This window comes from Anolis sagrei, chromosome 2 (genome assembly GCF_037176765.1).
Source record: "Anolis sagrei isolate rAnoSag1 chromosome 2, rAnoSag1.mat, whole genome shotgun sequence".
Taxonomy (NCBI): domain Eukaryota; kingdom Metazoa; phylum Chordata; class Lepidosauria; order Squamata; family Dactyloidae; genus Anolis; species Anolis sagrei.
The window spans coordinates 167,656,517-167,676,355 of NC_090022.1; the positions used below are offsets into that span (position 1 = coordinate 167,656,517).

The window sequence follows — 19,839 nt, forward strand, 5'->3', positions numbered from 1 at the left end:
AACTATTGAAACAACCTATTAAGAAGACGGAAATATAAGAAGTTATAAAAAATTAAAAGCCGGGAAAGCTCCAGGTCTGGACAGTCTGGGAACAGAATATTATAAAAGTTTTAGAGAAGTATTGATTCCAAAACTATTAGAACTGTACAGCGGAATAATGGAAATAGATGAAGTACAGAAAAGATATCAGAATCATGGAGGAAGTCATTAATAATATTAATACCAAAAGCTGATAAAGATTTAACAGACCCAGGGTCATATAGGCCCATATCATTAGTTAATCAGGATGCAAAGATTTTATCTGCTATAATAGCCAATAGAATGAATAAATTCATGTACAAGTATATAAAAAAAGATCAGTGTGGTTTGTAAAAGGAAGACAATGTCAAATTTGATAGGGAGAGTATTAAATAAAATTTGTGTGATTCAAGAGAGAAAGATAAAAGTAGGGATATTATCTTTATATATTGAAATCTTTTGATTGTGTGGAATGGTGGACATTAAGGGAGATTATGAAGAAATTTGGAATGGGCAGTAGAATAAAAGGATTATTAGAACAATACTATTCAAGAAATTCAGCAGTAGTAATTATAAATAATGGGGTGACAAAAGAAATAAAAGTGACAATGGGAACAAGGCAAGATTGCCCTCTATGACCAGTTTTGTTTGCCATGGTGATAGAATTATTTGCAAATGCCATTAGGAAAGATAAGAACTTAGAAGGAGTAAGAATAAAGGATAAGCAGAAGGTGAGCTTATTTGCTGCTGACACATTATTATTTATTAAAAATATAGTAGGTAAAATGGATAAAATAAAGGATCATTTAGATATATTTGGGAAAACAAAGGGGTCTACAAGTTTACAGAACAGAGCAAAATGGGAATTAGAATTAAGAATAAATTAAAATACCTGGGAGTAATAATAACAAAGGACTTAAAAGAAATGGAAGAAGTAAATGCAATAGCATTAAGAAAAGTAGTTAAAAATTAATAGAGTGTGAAAATATACATTTATCTTAGTTTGGAAAAATATCATTAGTAAAAATGAAAATACTTCTGAAGATAAATTTTATATTTAGAATGCTCCCACTTCAGATTACAGAAGAAGAGCTAAATAGATTGCAACAAATGATAAATAAATATTGTAATGGTAGTAAAAGAAATAGATTAAACAAACAGTTATGGTACAGATTGCAAAAAGATGGAGCATTAGTACTCCCTAATATTAAAAAATATTATGAAGCAAGCAGACTGAGATTGGTTATAGAAGGAATGATAAAAAGGAGGTTGTCGATTGGCTAAGAAAGGAATAAAAAAAGTGGAGGAAGAAATCTGGAATATATTTTTTAAAGTGTTTACGAGAAAAAAAAACCTAGGGAAATTAGAAACCCAATGTTGAGCAATATATTAGAAGTATGGAACAAATATAGGAGAATGTTAATAGCAGATGGTTCAATAATAACCTCAATTATATTGGAAAAGAAATTTCCAAGTTTTTTTAAAAAAAGTAATGGATAAAAAGTTAAAGGAAAAAAATTAGACAAAATAGGGGACTGGATAAAGGTTGGAATGAAGAAGGAAATGATTATGGAAGAATTTAGAGAAATAAAACTGACATGGTTCCACTGTATACAATTAGAACAATGGTTTAAAAAGTGGGTAAAAAATAATAAGAACGGAAGTAAGCTTAACCAATTCGAAAAAATAATACAAAATTAGAGGAACACAAAAATTTGAAAGGAATAATTAGTAAAGTATATAAAATAATAATTGAAATAAAGGAAGGAAAAACAAAAGAACAACATCCTCAAGGAGGTCTGGGAAGAAGATTTAGGGATAAAAATAAATGAAACAGAGTGGAAACAATTATAGAGACAAAGACATCTAAAGGATATATTAATACGGGTTAAAGAAAATTACTATAAGTTAATATGCAAATGGTACCTAACACCAGTAAGAATAGCAAATATAAATAAAAACTACTCAAAAAATTGCTGGAGAGGATGCCAAGAATCAGGAACATATATACATATGTGGTGGGAATATGTAAATAATTTTGGGGGGAAAGTATTTAGAGAAATAGAATCATAGAATCATAAAATTGGAAGAGACCTCATGGCCATCCAGTCCAAACCCCCACCAAGAAGCAGGAAAATTGCATTCAAAGCACCCCCTGACAGATGCCCATCCAGCCTCTGTTTAAAAACTTCTAAAGAAGGAGCCAACAATGTGATGTGGTGGCAAAAAAAGCCATTGGGATTTTGGCCTGCATCAATAGGAGTATAGTGTCTAGATCTGGAGAACAAGCCCTATGAAAAACGGCGTAAGAGCTGGGCATGTTTAGTCTGAAGAATAGAAGGCAGAGAGGAGACATGATAGTCATATTTAAATATGTGAGAGAAAGTCATAGGGAGGAAGGAGCAAGCTTGTTTTAGGACGCAATGGAACAATGACTTCAAACTACAGGAAAGGAGATTCCATCTGAACATTAGGAAGAACTTCCTGACTGTGAGAGCTGTTCAGCAGTGGAACTCTCTGCCCCGGAGTGTGGTGGAGGCTCCTTCTTTGGAAGCTTTTAAACAGAGGCTGGATGGCCATCTGTCAGGGGTGCTTTGAATGCAATATTCCTGCTTCCTGGCAGGGGGTTGGATGGCCCATGAGGTCTTTTCCAACTCTATGATTCTATGATTCTATAAGCACCCACCCTTTAAGCAACATTTACGCATCCCTTCCAAAATATTTAATATAATAAATTTTATACCCGGCATATTACTTGACCCCCGACTTCTGAGTGGATTTTCCAGAGTTAAAAAGTCATCTTATATTCCAGAAAGTACAGTATTTGGGTCATCCTTTTTTCCTTCTTGAATATAGGGACCACATTTGCCCTCCTACAAGCTGCTGGGATTTGTCCCACTCTCCAAGAACTCTCAAAGATGATTGCCAGTGTTTCTGAAACAACCTCCGCTAGTTCCTTCAATAGATCATCTATTGCCATTCCCTACTGAATGGAAAAATTGTACATGAAAGCTATACCTGACAGAACATGCTACCATCCCAGAATTATTTAAAATATTTTTTCTCATCAACCAGGAGGGGTGAAATTCATGACTGAATTTATCCCAGAAGTGTACTTGGCACAGTTCTGGAAATAAACAACTTTGTCAACAAAGAGACAACATGTTCAGCCAGAAGTGTTCAATCTCTGAAAGGGTAAAAATAGAAAACTGTTGGAATATGATGAATCCCACTGAAATACCAAGATATTTTGAATAATTGAGTATCTTGAGACATTGCATCAATTTAAGCTTATTTTATTTTGGACTTAATTGTCTCCTTTTTTTATTTAGGGGTACTAATTGCATTCAATTAAAAGGCTAAAGAGCATAACATCAGTGAAGAAAACAGAAAACTTACTCTGAGAGAAGAGAGATCATCTTCTACGTCAAGGAAGTCCTGGATTGTATTTCCAACGGGGGTCAGCACACGGTCAATGACGTGCACAACACCATTTGTCGCAATCTGGTTGCCATGGATGACTCTGGCACAGTTAACGGTGACAACCTATATTTCGAGAATAGTGTGAGAAAATGTTCAGAAGAAAACTTGCTATATAATTGCCTCTCTTTCTCTTTGGCTGTTGGCAACCAAAGGTATATGCTGGCAGATTTACATATTTCTTTGTTTTTTTATTCTTTTTTATAATTTGTTTATGCAATGTGCAATGTTATTGAAACAATCTAAATGGTACATATTTTGCAATATCTTCTTGCTTGTAAGTTACATTTCATTCCCTAGTATTACAGGGTTGGTAGCAGTCACAGATTTTAAGCTGATTGCAATTAAAGAGAATCACATAGTTTTGTTGTTAGTAACTACCATCAACTCAACTCTTACTTATAGTGACCCTTGACAAGATTTCTTGGGGTTGCTTTTGCCTTCCTCTGAGGCTGATAGTGTGACTTGCCCTAGGTCACCCAGTGGGTTTCCATGCCTAAGCAGGGGTTCAAACCCTGCTCTTCTGGAGATCTAAAGCTGGAGATCATTTAATGCAGTTAGAATTCAGATTAACTGCAATGAGCTGGAATATATGGCAATGTAGACTCATATAATCCAGTTCAAGTTTAGCATGCATGATATGGCAGTGTAGATAGAGCCTTAACCAATATTGTCTCTCTCAAAACATAAGGTTAGAGCTTCATTAGTTATCATGAAGTTTACACTGAGAACATTATAATTAAATGTAAGAATACAAATGGTTTAGATTCCAAATATTTCAGTCAGAATCAATGGGACTTCATGTGCCTGCATATTAATATTTGCCCTATTTAAGAAACTAGCCCTGGTACTAGTTTGATGTCTTTTGTGAACTAGGGAAACTCCTTAATAAAACATCTAGGGATTTTAGCATCTTTAAACTCTCAGTCTTTTAATTGGACTTTTAACGGCTGGTTGTTTTATATGTATCTTTTATTCTTTTATTAATTTTAATATTTGTAAGCTACCTGGATTTAATTAATTATAGATTGATTAGATTTATTAGGCAGCTGGACATAAATCTTTTTTTAAAAAATACATAGCTCTTAATAACTTCGTACTTAACATAAATTGTCCTCTTCCCGACTTCAGGTTTTGTGTTAGTAGAATTCTGTAAAAGGGAAACAGACTTACACCATTAGGGTAGTGATTTATGTGAAGGTTTTGGTTGTTGTACATAGAGACCAGAGTCATGCCATTCCTAAGGTCCTTGGTCAGCATTCGCTTGTTTACCATGTGGTTATGGAGGGCATTGTACAGCTCAATGTTTACATTCTCAATCAGGCCACTGTGGATTTCCTGGGGAGAAAGACTCAGTTAAAATCTTGCAGAAATAATATCACTCAGCCATATAGGCAGATTTCTCCACCACAAGTAAACCATCTTTTCAAATCTTTTAGAATGCTAATAGTTAATAATAAGAAACGTAATGCTTGGATAAGTTACTAGGCTTATATTTCATGGTCATCTAACAAAATTAATAGCTGCTACTTCGAAGTCCCACGGCACCACTTGTTATCAAACTACCCCCCCCCCCACTGCAGCTTATTTTCTTGTAAATCTTTAATAAACAACAAACTCTATAATATATGCAACAACTTTTATTTGGCTAACCAAAAGGTGCCAAATACATCACACTAGCTTTCAATATTGCCTGAGTCATTTCAGGCAGAAATGATTAAATAGGATAGATAGGAAATATAGTGTTAGGGTGAAGATCCCAGCATCTCCATTTTGTAGCTTTATTTGGTTTTTTGTTTATGTTTAAAGTCAACATGGCTTTACTTGCAACATTTTATGTCTTCCTTAATTTTAAGTTATGTTTTTAACTATTTTTGGGCTCTTTAAGACAGCCCAAAATGCAGGAATTGTCTCACTTTTACCTGAAGTATCTAAATGATGCCTCAGGTAAAAGCAAATTAATGTGGAGAATACTGGGTTTTCCCTGTTTGTTCTGCATTAATTAAACACCCCAAAAGATCTGGAAATTAAGCTAAGGTCTGGTTCTTTCCTGGTACTGGGCCTGTGGGGATTGACTCCCAGAACTGCTTCCACAGTCCCGGGGGTCAATCCCCACAGCCACCTCAGTTCTCAGAGGGAATGGGCGGGTGCCCACCCCCTCCCCTCCAGCCCACCATTTTCCTGAAAAAACCTTACCAGAGGGGCCTCTCTAAAGAGTACTCCTGATGCACGAAAATTGTATGTCAGGAGAAGGGGGAGTGATTTCCATCCTCCTTCCACCTCCTGACATCATTTTCATGCACCAGGAGGACTGTACTGCACTGCTGGGTTGGAGGTGGGAACAGAAACCTGGGAAGAAGCAAGTTATTTAAACTCACTTTCTCCCTGGTTTAGGGAAGTGTAGAAGGGCCCTTAATTTCAGTTACTATTTCCCCCATTCACTTTCTGAACTCCCCCCCCCCCCCCCCCCCCCCGTTACTGATCACTTTCTTTGGTGTAACTATTCCCCTTTCCTGCTGGAATACTTTTAAAATATGGAGATAATTACACGGTCCAAAAGATCCCAGGCTTCGTTGCTTGGTGCAAAGAATGTGTAAGAGCCAGGTCCTTCGATCTCTTCTCTCAGCTTTGACATGTCGGAGTATCTCTGAGTGGCAGTAGCTCCCACAATGCCCAAAGTGCCATAGACATGATCTATGGGAGCAACTGAAAGAGAGAAATTGTCAGGAGGATTAAACTTATACTTTTCTACATTTCTACCAATGCCCACTTTACATGTTACACCACTCATATGAGTAGAACATTTTCACATTGATTTATTTTATTTTATTTATTTAGCAGTTCGAGGGACTCAGGCCGGTTTCCAACATCAATATTACAGACAGTCATTAAAACATCATATTCTAAATCACACTAAAACATTAAAATAGCAAAATACAATCATATATATTCATGCCCTTAAAAAGAGAGAGGTGACTATATTGGACAAGTGAAGGTTCTTTCAAGAAATGCTTCATAGCAGGAACATTATGGATGCATAATCCCAATTTCTCTTCTCATTGGGAATACAATACCTGCTGGACAGCCACGTTCACCTTCCATCTTCATGTAGCCAGGGCAGCATTCGTATAAAACAGTTCTGTAGAGAACCAGAGGATGAGTAAAATATCACTTCATTTCCACAGCATCTTAATCTCTCCTTCTCCACCTCCACCACAATTTTTTAAATCGAAATGCACCAAAAGTTGCTTACTAGAATTAGAAAAGTACAAATGCAAAGCCATTTGTTCATATCCAAATTATAATCTCCCTTGATTTTCTGAAAGCTGTCTGTCTGATGCTGAATTAATATCTGGATGAGAGACCTTCTGGATACACTGAGAATTTCTAGGGAGGACTAGAATTATGCCTGGAGAAATGTTGCTGCTATTCAAGATCTGTGATACTAGACTAGGTGCAAGCTTTCTGTATTCTTATGTTCTGTTACAAAACTGAGCTCAGTAATATATTCACAACTGATGCAGACCTGGTTAACATTAGAATGATAGGTTTTTAGCACCTCACCCAGGGTTTGTGAGAGGGTGACTCAGAGCAAACAGTAGAATGGATTACTCTTGGGGTGGATCCAGACAGGCTTTATTTTAAAAACACAGATTTTCCTGGGGGCCTGTTTACACCCACCCCAGAAAGTGAGTCCAGATGTCTGGAGGTCCTACCCCCCTCCCCTGAAGCCCCCAGACCCCTTTGAAAAGTAATGAAAATTTACCCAGCCTCCATTACAGGCTTCGAATAGCTCTCCTGGCACGTACAAATGATGCACCAGGAGGGGGGGGGGGGCAGGGAGGAAAATCCCCCCCCCCGCTCTTCTGGTCCGTCATTTCTTCATGCCAGGAGAGCTGCTCAAAGCCTGTAATGGAGGCCTGGTAATTTTTCATTATTTTTCAAAGAGGTCTGGGGGCTTCAGGGGAGGGTTGAGTATTCTCACAATTTACTGGGCTTATTTACTGTGGAAATTGTGTCTGGACTGTAGTCCAGACATCGGAAGTAGTGAATTTATCCTGCACCTTTCAAGCAGGTGTGGAATAAATCCATTATCTATTTAATTCACCACAAACCAGGGTTTTCCTGGTTTGTGGTGAATTGATTTGGGACTGTCCAGAACATTGTCGAGATAGCCTCTCCTTGATTGTGGTAGATACTGCAATAAAGGTACTGTCTGGACAGGCCCTTGATTTCCCTGCCTCCACTCAACATAGTGGTGAGTAGCAGTCCTTTTCTGAGAGAAAGAAGTGTCTCAGTTCTTGTCTCCTCCGCTCTTCCTTTCTCTTTGGATCTAGGTTGTCTCTGCTGGCTCCTTCTCCAGGGAGAAAAACTGCCAGTTCTACACTATTCATTTCTCTTGCTTGTGAAAGAGTAACTTATTTCACCATGAACACCCTGCAACAACTTCATGATAAAAACTAGAGAGCTGGTGTTTTTTCCCTTTGGAGGAAGAGATGACAGAGGCAAGCTAGAGGCAAACAACATGGAAGAGTGGTGTAGCCAAGTTAGAGAAAGTAAACAGAGGTAAAACACTTGGAGGGGGTAATAGTGGGTGCCAATGGCTACTCTGCTCTAGTACTACAGGGCCTCTGAGGGCAATACAAAACTATCTGGCCACCAGGCCACATGTTGTGCAGGCATGCACCATAGTATCTATCAATTTTAAATCCTGTGATTGCCTCCTACAGAATTCTGTGGTTTGTAATTTAGGGAGAACCTTTCAACTGCTCAGTCAGAGAGGCCCTAGTCCCCCCTAACCTACAAAGCCCAGAATAGTGCAGGAGGAAGCCACAGGATTTAAAGTGGATAGATGGTTTAGTAGCTTGATCCATTGGTTCATCCTATGCTCCTGAGCAACAGGAAAAAAAATTCTCTATATGAGGATTCTTGAGTAGAATAAGTCGATTACTGGATGGAAGTCAAAATTGATGTATAATTCCAATTAATTCAAGCAGTCTGTTTAGTTGAAAGTAGAGTATTGCATTTAGACCAAAGCACACATGGCTTTTATTCTTTACGTCTCCCTTTAAGAGATAACTTCTTTAAGAAGGAAGTACTGGTTGCATTATGACATTCATTTTCTATGTGCCTAACTATTATTAACTGTAGCTCCATTCCTGCTTATAGATATTGTCTAAATGAGTAATCATGTACCCTGTAAGAGTGCTGGATGTAAAGGAATTCAGTTTACTGGTTTATATTAATCAGTGAAAACATATTTTTACCTTTAACTGAGTCATTTAACAACTTAAAACTATAAACTATTACATTTAATTACTTGCTATTTGTTTATGAAAATCCAGCTTTTAGGCTACAGCCCTTCCCTTCCCATGTGAAAGTAAGATGACTTTGTGATGGGTTACATAGATGTAACTGGGTAAGAAGAGTGGATTAGGACTTTATCAAGGGTATTAAAATATATAAACACCGCAAAAATGTTGTAAGATTTTATTTGTGGAGGAGTGTGTGAGCGCATAGTTCATGTATGACTTTCCTAGGTTGAGAGCCGCACCAGAACTATAAATGTGTAAATAGATCTATGTAATGACTCTTACCTAATAGGCCAGAGTAAAAAATTTAAATTTTTTTTTGTTGTGTCAGGAGCAACCTGAAAAACTGCAAGTCGCTTCTGGTATGAGAGAATTGGCCACCTGCAAGGATGTTGCCCAGGGGACGCCCGGATGATTTGGTGTTTTATCATCCTTGTGGGAGGCTTCTCTCATGTCCCCACATGAGGAGCTGGAGCTGATAGAGGGAGCTCATCCACCTCTCCCCGGATTCGAACCTGCGAACCTTCAGTCCTGCCGGCACAGGGGTTTAACCAACTGTGCCACCGGGGGCTCCCAGTAGAAGCCTGGGAAGACAGTATGGCAAACCTCAATTTTGAGAGTGTCTGCCAGGAAAGCAGCCATCTTGAGAGAGGAAAGTTAGAAGATGGGAGGAGCTGGCGGTCTCCTGGGATTGGCTAGAGCAGAGGAGGAGGAGCCAAGTCTTGGTCGTTCCTGGGTCATTTTCCAGCTCTAGTTTGTCTATTTATTCCGGGGTTCCGAATGCTTGCCCGAAGAGCCAAGTTTTTACTCGTTTTCAGAAAGTCAGGAGGGAGGGGGCTGATCTAATACCCTAGGCAGGGAGTTCCACAGCCGAGGGGCCACCACAGAGAAGGCCCTGTCTCTCCCCACACCAAACGTGCTTGTGAAGCAGGTGGGATCGAGAGCAGGGCCTCCTCAGACGATCTTAAGTTCCTGGAGGGTTCGTAGGAAGAGATGCATTCAGATAGATAGGCTGGGCCGGAACCATTTAGGGCTTTATAGGCTAAAGCCAGCACTTTGAATTGAGCCCGGTAGCAAACTGGCAGCCAGTGGAGCTGATGCAGCAGAGGAGTTGTGTGCTCCCTGAGCTCCGCTCCTGTTAGTAACCTGGCTGCCGCATGCTGGACCATTTGAAACTTCCGGGCCGTCTTCAAAGGCAACCCCATGTAGAGCGCGTTGCAGTATCCCAGGATCTGATCCCAGATTATCTACCTACACTGCCTGATAATCTGGGATAATCAGATAATCTGGGATCAGATCCTGGGATATAGGGCAGTCTAGATATAGCCCCAGTAAGGTCATTTCATTGATTTCTGGCATATCAGAGCACTTTGCAGGGCACATTGAATTAGGAATGGGAATGCAATAGTCCTAGTGGGGATAAAAATGTGACCACCAGGAAACAATTAGGCGTACAAAGATTGAGAGCCCTGACCTAAGCTACTGTGCTCACTTGCTACAAACATGCTGTCTGTAAACATGTCAATAAACTACATGGAAGTCTTCATGGTACAGTAGGAAAAAACCCCATGGGGCCAAAAGTAGAGCCCAAGTGAAAAAGACGAGAAAGGCAGAATTGTAAGCAGCTTTGCCTCCCCCCCCCCATGCAGTAGGGAAAAAGATCAGTTTAACGTAAATTTAATGCAGATGAGGCATAACATTTGCCAAGCTATAATACTTAGAGTCAAAATGTTCTTTGAGTATATTTTGGATGATCATATTCCTTTATTTATTTATTTATTTATTTACGGCATTTATATGCCGCCCTTCTCACCCCAAAGGGGACTCAGAGCGGCTTACAATATATATTTTCATACAATATATTATATTACTAGCATAGTACAATATCAGTATATATTACTATATTGCACTATACCATTATATTGTAATATTATTAGTAATATTACATGTAATGTAAATATATAATTATAATTATAATATTGAATTATTATTACTAGTATTATATTGTATTACATTATAATATTCTAAATATTATATGTATATACAATATACATATAATATATTATATTATTAGTAAAGACAAAATTGACATGTCTTTAAGCACATTATATGTGTCCTCTGGAAGACTCCAGGAGTTCCTGTCATTTGGCTTTCACTATGCAAACTCATATGGTCCCCTCATGGTTCAGTGTAACCAGAAAGGCTGATACATCACATATATATGAAGTGGGAAGATATTTGGAGAAAGGACAGATTCTAAGGATTGGCTGAAATCTCCCGCCTTAAGTCTTCTTAAGAACTAGGGGGGAAAAAGCTCAGAAGTGAAGCAACCCTCAAACAGCTCAGTCTTTTTGCTCATTTAATCTGACTCCTGCAAAGGACATGCATTTTGTGTGAGCTGAGGCTTAACCCTGCTGAGCAAAACAGGAGTTCCCTCTGATCTGCTCTCATCTACAAAAAAGGGCAAGGTAGGACACAAAAGATAGGAGTACATGAGCCTCACTCCAAAGCCCACCCATATATGGAAAGGAGTTTGTTTTCCTTTGGATTTCCAATAGAGTAATCTTTTTAACACTTTACATTCTCATAATCTCTTTAAGCTTTCTACAGCTGAAACCACTGTTGTGGTTTTCTGGTTTTGTTTTCTTGGTTTAGTTATTTCGCCAGATGATAAATTTGGCAAGCACATCTAACTCCTATTGCTAGCTGTAGTATAATGCATTTCCTCAAGTACAAACAGTACTCTGTTGCTTTGAGGAGGGCTCTTCCCTTGGGCAAACAACGGACATCTTTCTCCAAGGATGTGCAGAGGATTTTGACGACAGAGGAAAAGGAGCTGGGGCTATTTTGCACTTAAAAAATAAATGGTGATAATTCACAATTACATTCCTGCAAATATTGCTTTTGTGATCTCTGTGAATTATGCAAATGAAATAGGTTAGTATATATTTTTCTTTCTTTATTTTAAATTTGCTGGTCATGGAATATTGTATGGTGCAGAACTAATAGCTGGAATATATGTGTCGGAAGCCAGACTCAGGAGTATGTCCAAAAGTTGAGTTTATTAACACAAAACAAAAGAGACCCAGAGACACTTACTTCAGTGTCCCTGGTCAAACTTAAAAGTACCAGCAAGTTCCAGTTCAAAAAACAAAGTAAATGAATAATCCAGATTATCCGGAGAAAAGATCCGGATTAAACTAAACTGCTTCAAAAGTCACGCAAAGTAACACAGCAAGTAAAGGGTGAACAAACAAAAAGCTGCAAAGCAGGAAACGTAGTCAAACGAAGTTCAAGGTCAAAGTAAGCCAAGTCCAAAGTTGTGAGGTTCCAAAGTCCACGTAGGCAGCGCCATAGTCAAAAACCAGTCCAAAGTCAAAGACGGGGAAATCCAAGCCAAGCTGTAACATGAACGGAAGCAGCAACCTGCAGATCCAGGACCCAAACCCAACACGAAAGTGGCAGTGACAAAACCCAAGGCACAAAACTAACACTTTGCCTTCTGCATGAGTATTCAGTGCCTAGTTTTATCTTACACCTCATCATCTGATGATGAGCTGACCCCCACCCTGCCGTCATCCCTTACAGCTGTCCTTGCCTCCACACCTGAATGCTGACACCCATCCCCTCAACTCTTCCATCTTTTGTCAAGACTTAGATCTCCCCAAGACTCAGCAGTATCTCCCGATTGCCAATCCCCACCAGTAGAAAACCCCACAAATGTGTCACTAGACGTTGGCTGAGTACATACATCTCAAACCTCTTGAACCTTGGTCCAATCCAGTGTGCCATCCCCATCCCCATCACTCCCAGACCCATCACTCTCAGAGAAACCCATGAAAGACTGTGGGAGCAGTAAGTATATCCTGGATCTTCTTCCTCATCCGATTCCTGCTCCTGAGTAACCCTCTTAGTTCCCCTATTCACATCCACTGTATCTCCTTCCTCCTCCTCACCCTTCACTCTCAGAAAACCCTTTGAAGGAGTCTTCATCAGTAGGTGACATAAGTATATCCCGGATCCTTTTCCTTTGTTGTTCCTCATCTAGCTCTTGCTCACGAGCACTCCTTTCCCCCCTTCTGACACCCATACTACCACTTGCAGTGTTACTAACAGGCTCTACTACAACAATATGCTCACATACTGGCTATTTAGGATGTTTTGCTCAATACAAAATATAAGTGTTCATATGACTGCTGACAAAGCCAGATGGACCTGATAAGTAGTTAAATAAGATCTGCCTCCTCTTTGTAGTATCAGCTGAAATATACCTAGCACTGCCTAACTGCAAACCCCAATCCCTCCCAAGAAAAGGAACTATGCCCCCTGCCAAATGAGATGCCAAATGGACAGACCATAAAGTGCAATCAGCCTGAAGCTTATAAATATCTGGGCATACTACAGCTGGACAATATCAAGCATGAGCATGTGAAAAATGTGGCCAGCAAAGAATATGCCCAAAGGGTCAGAAAATTTCTGAAGAGCAAATTAAATGGTGGAAATATGATCAAGGCTATCAACACCTGGACTGTCTCCATCATCAGATACCTGCTGGAATTGTGAACTGGATGCAAGCAGAACTGGATGATCCGGACAGAAAAACAAGAAAACAAATGACAATCCACTATTCATTACACCCACGTAATGATGTTGACAAACTTTACCTGCCCAGAAAACAGGAGGAAGATGGCTTCTGAAAGTGAAACAAACAGTAGAAGAAAAGAATCATGAACTGACAGATCATGTGAAGAACCAACATTGATGGAAGTCAATCATAAAAAACTGCTTAAATTGCAAAAGACAAAGAGTGACTATCGTAAAAATATAATGAAGAGCAGAAGAGAAAACTGGCAAAAGATAGTTCTCCATGGACAGTTCCTGGGAAAATTGAGAGCAAAAGTGACAAAGAAAAAACCAAGGATATGGCTTACAAATTGGAACTTTGAAAAAGGAGACAGAAGGCCTGGTTCTTGCAGCCCTAGAACAGGTAATTAGAACAAATGCCATCAAAGCCAGAATTCAAAAATTAATGACAGATTCCAAGTGTAGACTCTGCAAAGAAGCAGATGAAATGAAGGATCGCATACTCAGCTGCTGCAAGAAGATCGCGCAGACAGACTATAAACAGAGGCATGTCTGTTGCTCAGATTGGAACTTGTGCTACATATATTTATTAATGATTTATAAATGATTTTCAAGATATCAGACCAAAGCCAAAACAGTGTAATGTTCAGGTGGTCTTTTCATCCCTCCTTCCAGTTGTAAGACACGGCCCTACAAGGGCCAGAAAGTACAGGTCAATAACTGGCTTAGAAAATGATGTCAGGAGGAACACCTTGGCTTCCTCGACCAGGAGGAAAGCATTTCCAGGAGGATGGCCTACTGGCAAGGGATGGGGTGCATCTCACACAAGAAAGAAAACACCTTTTTTGCTCACAGACTTGCAAGCCTCATTAGGCACACTTTAAACTAGGTCCACCGGGGGAGGGGGACAACAGCCTTGCGAACAGTACTTTACCCACAATGTCAGGGAACTGCCAAAAGGCTAAACAGAGAGTTGCACAAACACAACAAGGACCACGTAGCGAAAGTGCAATAATCCCAAATAAACAGCTCAGGGGTAGATTTCAGGGACTCACAGGTCTTTATACAGAGCATGGGAAATAAACAAGATGAACTCCAACTTTTAGTACAATACCACACTTATGATGTCATAGGCATCACTGAAACCTAATGGGATGACTCCTATCACTGGAATGTAGACATCAAGGGCTATAACCTCTTTTACAGAAACAGAAAAAAAGGGGAGAGGAGGGGGAGTAGACTTATATGTGAGAAACAGTTATGTTGCAGAAGAGATGAAAGACTGCAATCTGGGAAATCAGCTTGAAAGCATCTGGATAAGAGTCAAGGGAATCGTGACTCAAAAAGATCTCATTATGAGTGTCTACTACAGACCTCTGACTCAGGATGAAAAACTTGACACAGCTTTCTGTCAACAGTTGACCAAACAAGCACAAAAAAGAGATATAGTAGTCATGGCCGATTTCAACTATCCCGATATTTGCTGGAAAACTAAGTAAAAAGTACAAAGTCCAACAAATTCCTTGCTTGCCTTGCAGAGAATTTTGTGGTTCAGAAGGTAGAAGGGGATCGGCTACTTTCGATCTCATCCTAACAAATGCGGAGGACCTGATCAATGCAGTCGAAGTGGTCGGATCCTTAGGGGCAAGTGACCATGTGCTCCTGCAGTTTGCGATATGAAGGACAGCTGAAACTAAGACAAGTATGTTTCAGTAAGTTGTAGCAGAACCAAGTGTGTGTGTGTGTGTTGAAGAAAAACCTTATGATGGTAATTATGTGCAGCTGGTAATGTAGGTCAACCAGGAATCTTGGGCCACACCCGATAGGGTATAACTATGAGTTTTTAGAATACAGTTCTGGGGAGCTTTTTCTCTGAGGAGATCTATACTCAAAGGCTCTGCTCTGAGGAGCAGTTTGGAGAGAAGCTGTTATGCTGCTCTAAAGGAGGCTATGGTGGAATAGCTGTTTACTCAAGGTTTATGCCTTTGCTCTCTTATTTGACTTAAGATGATGCCTTATTTTGTGTTATTTACAAAGACTATGCAAGTTTCTTGCACTGTTTGTTTTTTGTATGCAACATTGCAAGTTTGTGTTTCATCTCTGCTATTAAGAGTAAAGATTTTTCTGTTCATTTTTCCTCTTGTCTGTGTGTCTTGGGCATGGGACATGGGTAAGATCCACGTGATGCACAACAAAGTCAAACCCACATTTTGGACTTTAGGAGAGCTGACTTCCAAAAAATGATGGATGCCGATACTAAAAGACAAGGGAGTTCAGGATGGATGGTAGTTTTTCTAGAGTGAAATACTCAAGGCGCAACTGCAAACAGTGCCAACAAAGAGAAAAAAACCAGACAAGTGCAAAGAAGCCAGAATAGACGTCCAAAAAACTTCTAACTAGGCTAAGGCTCAAAAGAGACATGCACACAAAGTGTAAAAGGGGAGAAATCATGAAAGAAGAATTCAAACAAATAACCAACCCTTGTAGGAAAAAGGTTTGCAAGGCTAAAGCACAAAATGAGCTCAGGCTTGCTGGGGACATTAAAAACAATAAAAGGGCTTCTTTGCTTACGTCAGTAGGAAAAGGAAGAACAAGGAGGCGATAGGGCCCCTACAAGGTACAGGGAAAAGGCAGAACTACTTAATGCCTTCTTTGCTTCATTCTTCTCACAAAAAGAAAGCCATCCTCAACCTCAGCAACATGGAGTGGATGAAGAATAAGGGGAAATCCAACCTCAAATAGGGAAACAAGTCACCCAGGAATACTTGCATGCTCTAAACGAATTCAAGTCCCCAAGGCCAGATCAACTACATCCAAGAGTATTGAAGGAACTAGCGGAAGTTATTTCAGAACCACTGGTGATCATCTTTGAGAGTCATCTTTGATCTTTATCTTCAAGAAGTGGAAAAAGGATGACCCAAACAATTACCATCCAGTCAACCTCATGTTGATACCAAGTAAGATTCTGGAAAAGATAATTAAGGAAGTGGTCTGCAAACACTTAGAAACAAATGCAGTCATCGCTAATAGTCAACACGGATTTATCAAAAACAACCCATGCCAGACTAATCTTTTTTGATCGAGTTACAAGCTGGCTAGATGCAGGGAATGCTGTGGATGTAGCGTACCTGGATTTCAGTAAGGCCTTCGACAAGGTCCCCCATGACTTTCTGGCAAACAAACTAGTCCAATGTGGGCTAGGCAAAACTACGGTTAGGTTGAGCTGTAATTGGTTGTAATCAGCAGGTCATCTTCAACCTCAGCAGGATGGAGTGGATGAGGGATTAGAGGACACCCAACCCCAAATTGGGAAACAAGTCATCCAGGAATACCTGGCCACTCTAAACAAGTTCAAGTCCCCGGGGCCAGATCAACTACATCCAAGAATATTGAAGAAACTAGCAGAAGTCATCTCGGAACCATTGGCAATCATCTTTGAGAGTTCTTGGAGAACGGGAGAAGTTCCAGCAGACTTCTGCTGGAGGAGAGCCAATGTGGTCCCAATCTTCAAGAAGGGAAAAAAGGATGACACAAACAATTACCGTCCGGTCAGCCTCACATCGATACCAGGCAAGATTCTGGAAAAGATTGTTAAGGAAGTGGTCTACAAACACTTAGAAACGAATGCGGTCATCGCTAAGAGTCAACATGGATTTATCAAAAACAAGTCAAGCCAGCCTAATCTGATCTCTTTTTTCAATAGAGTTACAAGCTGGGTAGATGCGGGAAATGCCGTGGATGTAACATACCTGGATTTCAGAAAGGCCTTCGACAAGGTCCCCCATGACCTTCTGGCAAACAAACTAGCCCAATGTGGGCTAGGCAAAACTACGGTTAGGTGGAGCTGTAATTGGTTAAGTGGATGAACCCAAAGGGTGCTCACCAATGCTTCCTGGAAAGAAATAATGAGCGGAGTGCTGCCGGGTTCAACATCTTTATTAATGACTTAGATCAGTGGTTCTCAACCTGTGGGTGCCCAGATGTTTTGGCCTTCGACTCCCAGAAATCCTAACAGCTGGTAAACTGGCTGGGATTTCTGGAAGTTGTAGGCCAAAACACCTGGGGACCCACAGGTTGAGAACCACTGACTTAGATGAAGGGTTAGAAGGCACAATCATCAAGTGTGTAGACAATACCAAATTGGGAGGGATAGCCAATACTCCAGAGGACAGGAGCAGAATTCAAGATGATCTTAACAGATTAGAGAGATGGACCAAAACTAACAAAATAAAGTTCAACAGTGACAAATGCAGGATATGCCACTTAGGCAGAAAAAATGAAATGCAAAGATACGGAATAGGGGACGCGTGGCTCGACTAATCTGATCTCTTTTTTGATCAAGTTACAAGCTGGGTAGATGCAACAGCTACAACAACAACAACAGCTACAACAACAACAGCTACACTTCATCCAGATGAAGCAACAATGGCGCAACTCCACCCAGCACTGTCCCCCGACCCAAGCCGCAACAGTGGCAGTGCATTCTTCTGCTCAGGCACAGCAACAACTGCACAGACCCACCTGGCAGCGAAGACAATGGCCCAGGTCACCCACACGGGCAGGAGGTTTAAGCAGCAACCTCCAGAGTGTCCTCCTGTAAGTCCATTCAAAGTAGTTTACTAGCTTACAAGTTCTATTGATGTATACAAAAGCACAGGTGTAACCTTAGCTTTATATAATTTAATTATTGGGATTAGGGTACTTAGGTGAGCCTTTGCCCTGAGTGTGCTACTTTGATGATGAAACATCCAAGAACCCGTGTTGGAGAAAATTACTCCAAGATAAGGGAAGGTGTTTACTTGTTCTATTACCTCACCCTCTAATTGCCATCAGTGTCTCTGCTGTGTTTTTTCAAACACCATTATTTTTACTTTGATTTTTTGATGATTAGAGAGTTATCCTGGTAATAGGGACAGAGTCTCCTAAACAACCCATGAAGTCCAACTTGCCAATGTGATAGTAATATCATATCATCAGCATATAGCAAAGTGTTACAGTATATGTTTAGGGAGGGTCCTTGATTACTCTAGGCATATCATTGATATAGAGATTAAATAATATTTGTGCTAAAATGCACCCTTGTATTACCCCTTTACATGTATTGATCCTGCTTGTCATAGCTCCATTTGCCCCAAACTGGGCTCTCAAACAGGTGCTTGTGTATAAGGCTTTGATCAGTAGCAACAGTCTAGGTTCCATTTTGAGGGTGAACAACTTATTTCGTAATAGTTCTCTGTTCACCATATCAAATGCTGCAGAGAAGTCAATCAAGGCAGCATACAAGTGTCTCCTCTTACAGGCATATTTAGCAATCAAGTGATTCAGAATAAAACAGTTATTGATGGTAGATCTGTTTTGTTTAAAACCTGGTTGTTCTTCCACAAGGATACCTTTTTTGTTTACCCAGTTTTCAACTCTGCTCAGTAGGAACCTAGCATAAATTTTGGCAACAATATCTATTAAACGAATGGGCCTGTAACTACTGGGATCTTTTTTATTTCCCTTTTTATATATGGGAGCCACTTTTGTCAACTTCCATGTTTATATGGTAACAAGCCCGCCAAAAAAGGAGCCCACCAATTAGGATCTTTTAAAAATAATTGGGTTGGTAAGAAATCTTCAAGTTCTTTATCACTCTTTTAGCCTTTAATGATACACTTTATCTCTTTTTCTGAAACTGGTAGCCAGGAAGGAGGGGCTTCCATGCATAAATCTCTGTTTAAGTGCTGTTTCTCTACAGGTTCTGTTAAAGCAAATAAACCTTGATAGTAATTCTTCCAATCCTTGTCTGAGATTAGTATATCAAGTGAAAATGTTGGTTCCTTTAATATTCCTGCTACAGAAAGCTAAAATATAGCTCAATTATGACTCTTTGTTGCTATTTCAAGTCCAGACCAAGTTGCAATGGCATATTTTTTTTCCTTCAGTTTTGTAAGTTTTTTATATTTCTTTCTAAGGCTTGAATCAGAGCAGAGGAAGACTTCTGGGTAAGTCTCATTGCTGACTTCAGTTTTTTTTTTAACAGTCATCATTCAGTGTCAAACCAGGATGATCTGTGTCTTATAATTATTTATAGAAGGTTTAATTGTTACATGTTTTTTCAACATGTAACACAGATTTGTAAATGCATTGGAAACTAGTGGCCAGTCAGCTGTAGGTGACTGGATTATTGTAGCTCAATTTTTTGCATCATCTGTTTCAAGGCTATCTGTTATTGTTGTAGTATCAACAATAGGAGTGAGGGAGCTGTTCTAATTTACATATGGAGGGAGTTCCAGAGGGTAGAGGTGATCACTGAGGAGGCCCCCTCTCTTATCCCCACCAGGCACTCCTGAGATGTGGGTGGGAATAAGAGGAGCCCCCCCCCCCCCCCCCGTTTGATTGTAGTGTCCAGGTAGGTTTATATGCAGGGATGTGGTTTGTCAAATAGTTTGGGCCTGAAATG

At 39.9% G+C, this 19,839-nt stretch overlaps 1 protein-coding gene across 9 annotated transcripts in view; it reads right to left on the reverse strand.

Moving 5' to 3' along the window:
• POSTN (periostin) overlaps positions 1–19,839 on the reverse strand; it is a 91,068-nt gene that overhangs the window by 63,849 nt on the left and 7,380 nt on the right. For all 9 annotated transcript variants that reach the window (XM_060763451.2, XM_060763448.2, XM_060763450.2 and 6 more), the window contains exons 3-6: positions 6,573–6,637; positions 6,047–6,204; positions 4,672–4,836; positions 3,418–3,564 (exon numbers count right to left, since the gene is read on the reverse strand). In XM_060763451.2, the coding sequence (XP_060619434.2) occupies positions 3,418–3,564; positions 4,672–4,836; positions 6,047–6,204; positions 6,573–6,637 (535 nt within the window). The remainder of the gene's footprint in view (positions 1–3,417; positions 3,565–4,671; positions 4,837–6,046; positions 6,205–6,572; positions 6,638–19,839) is intronic.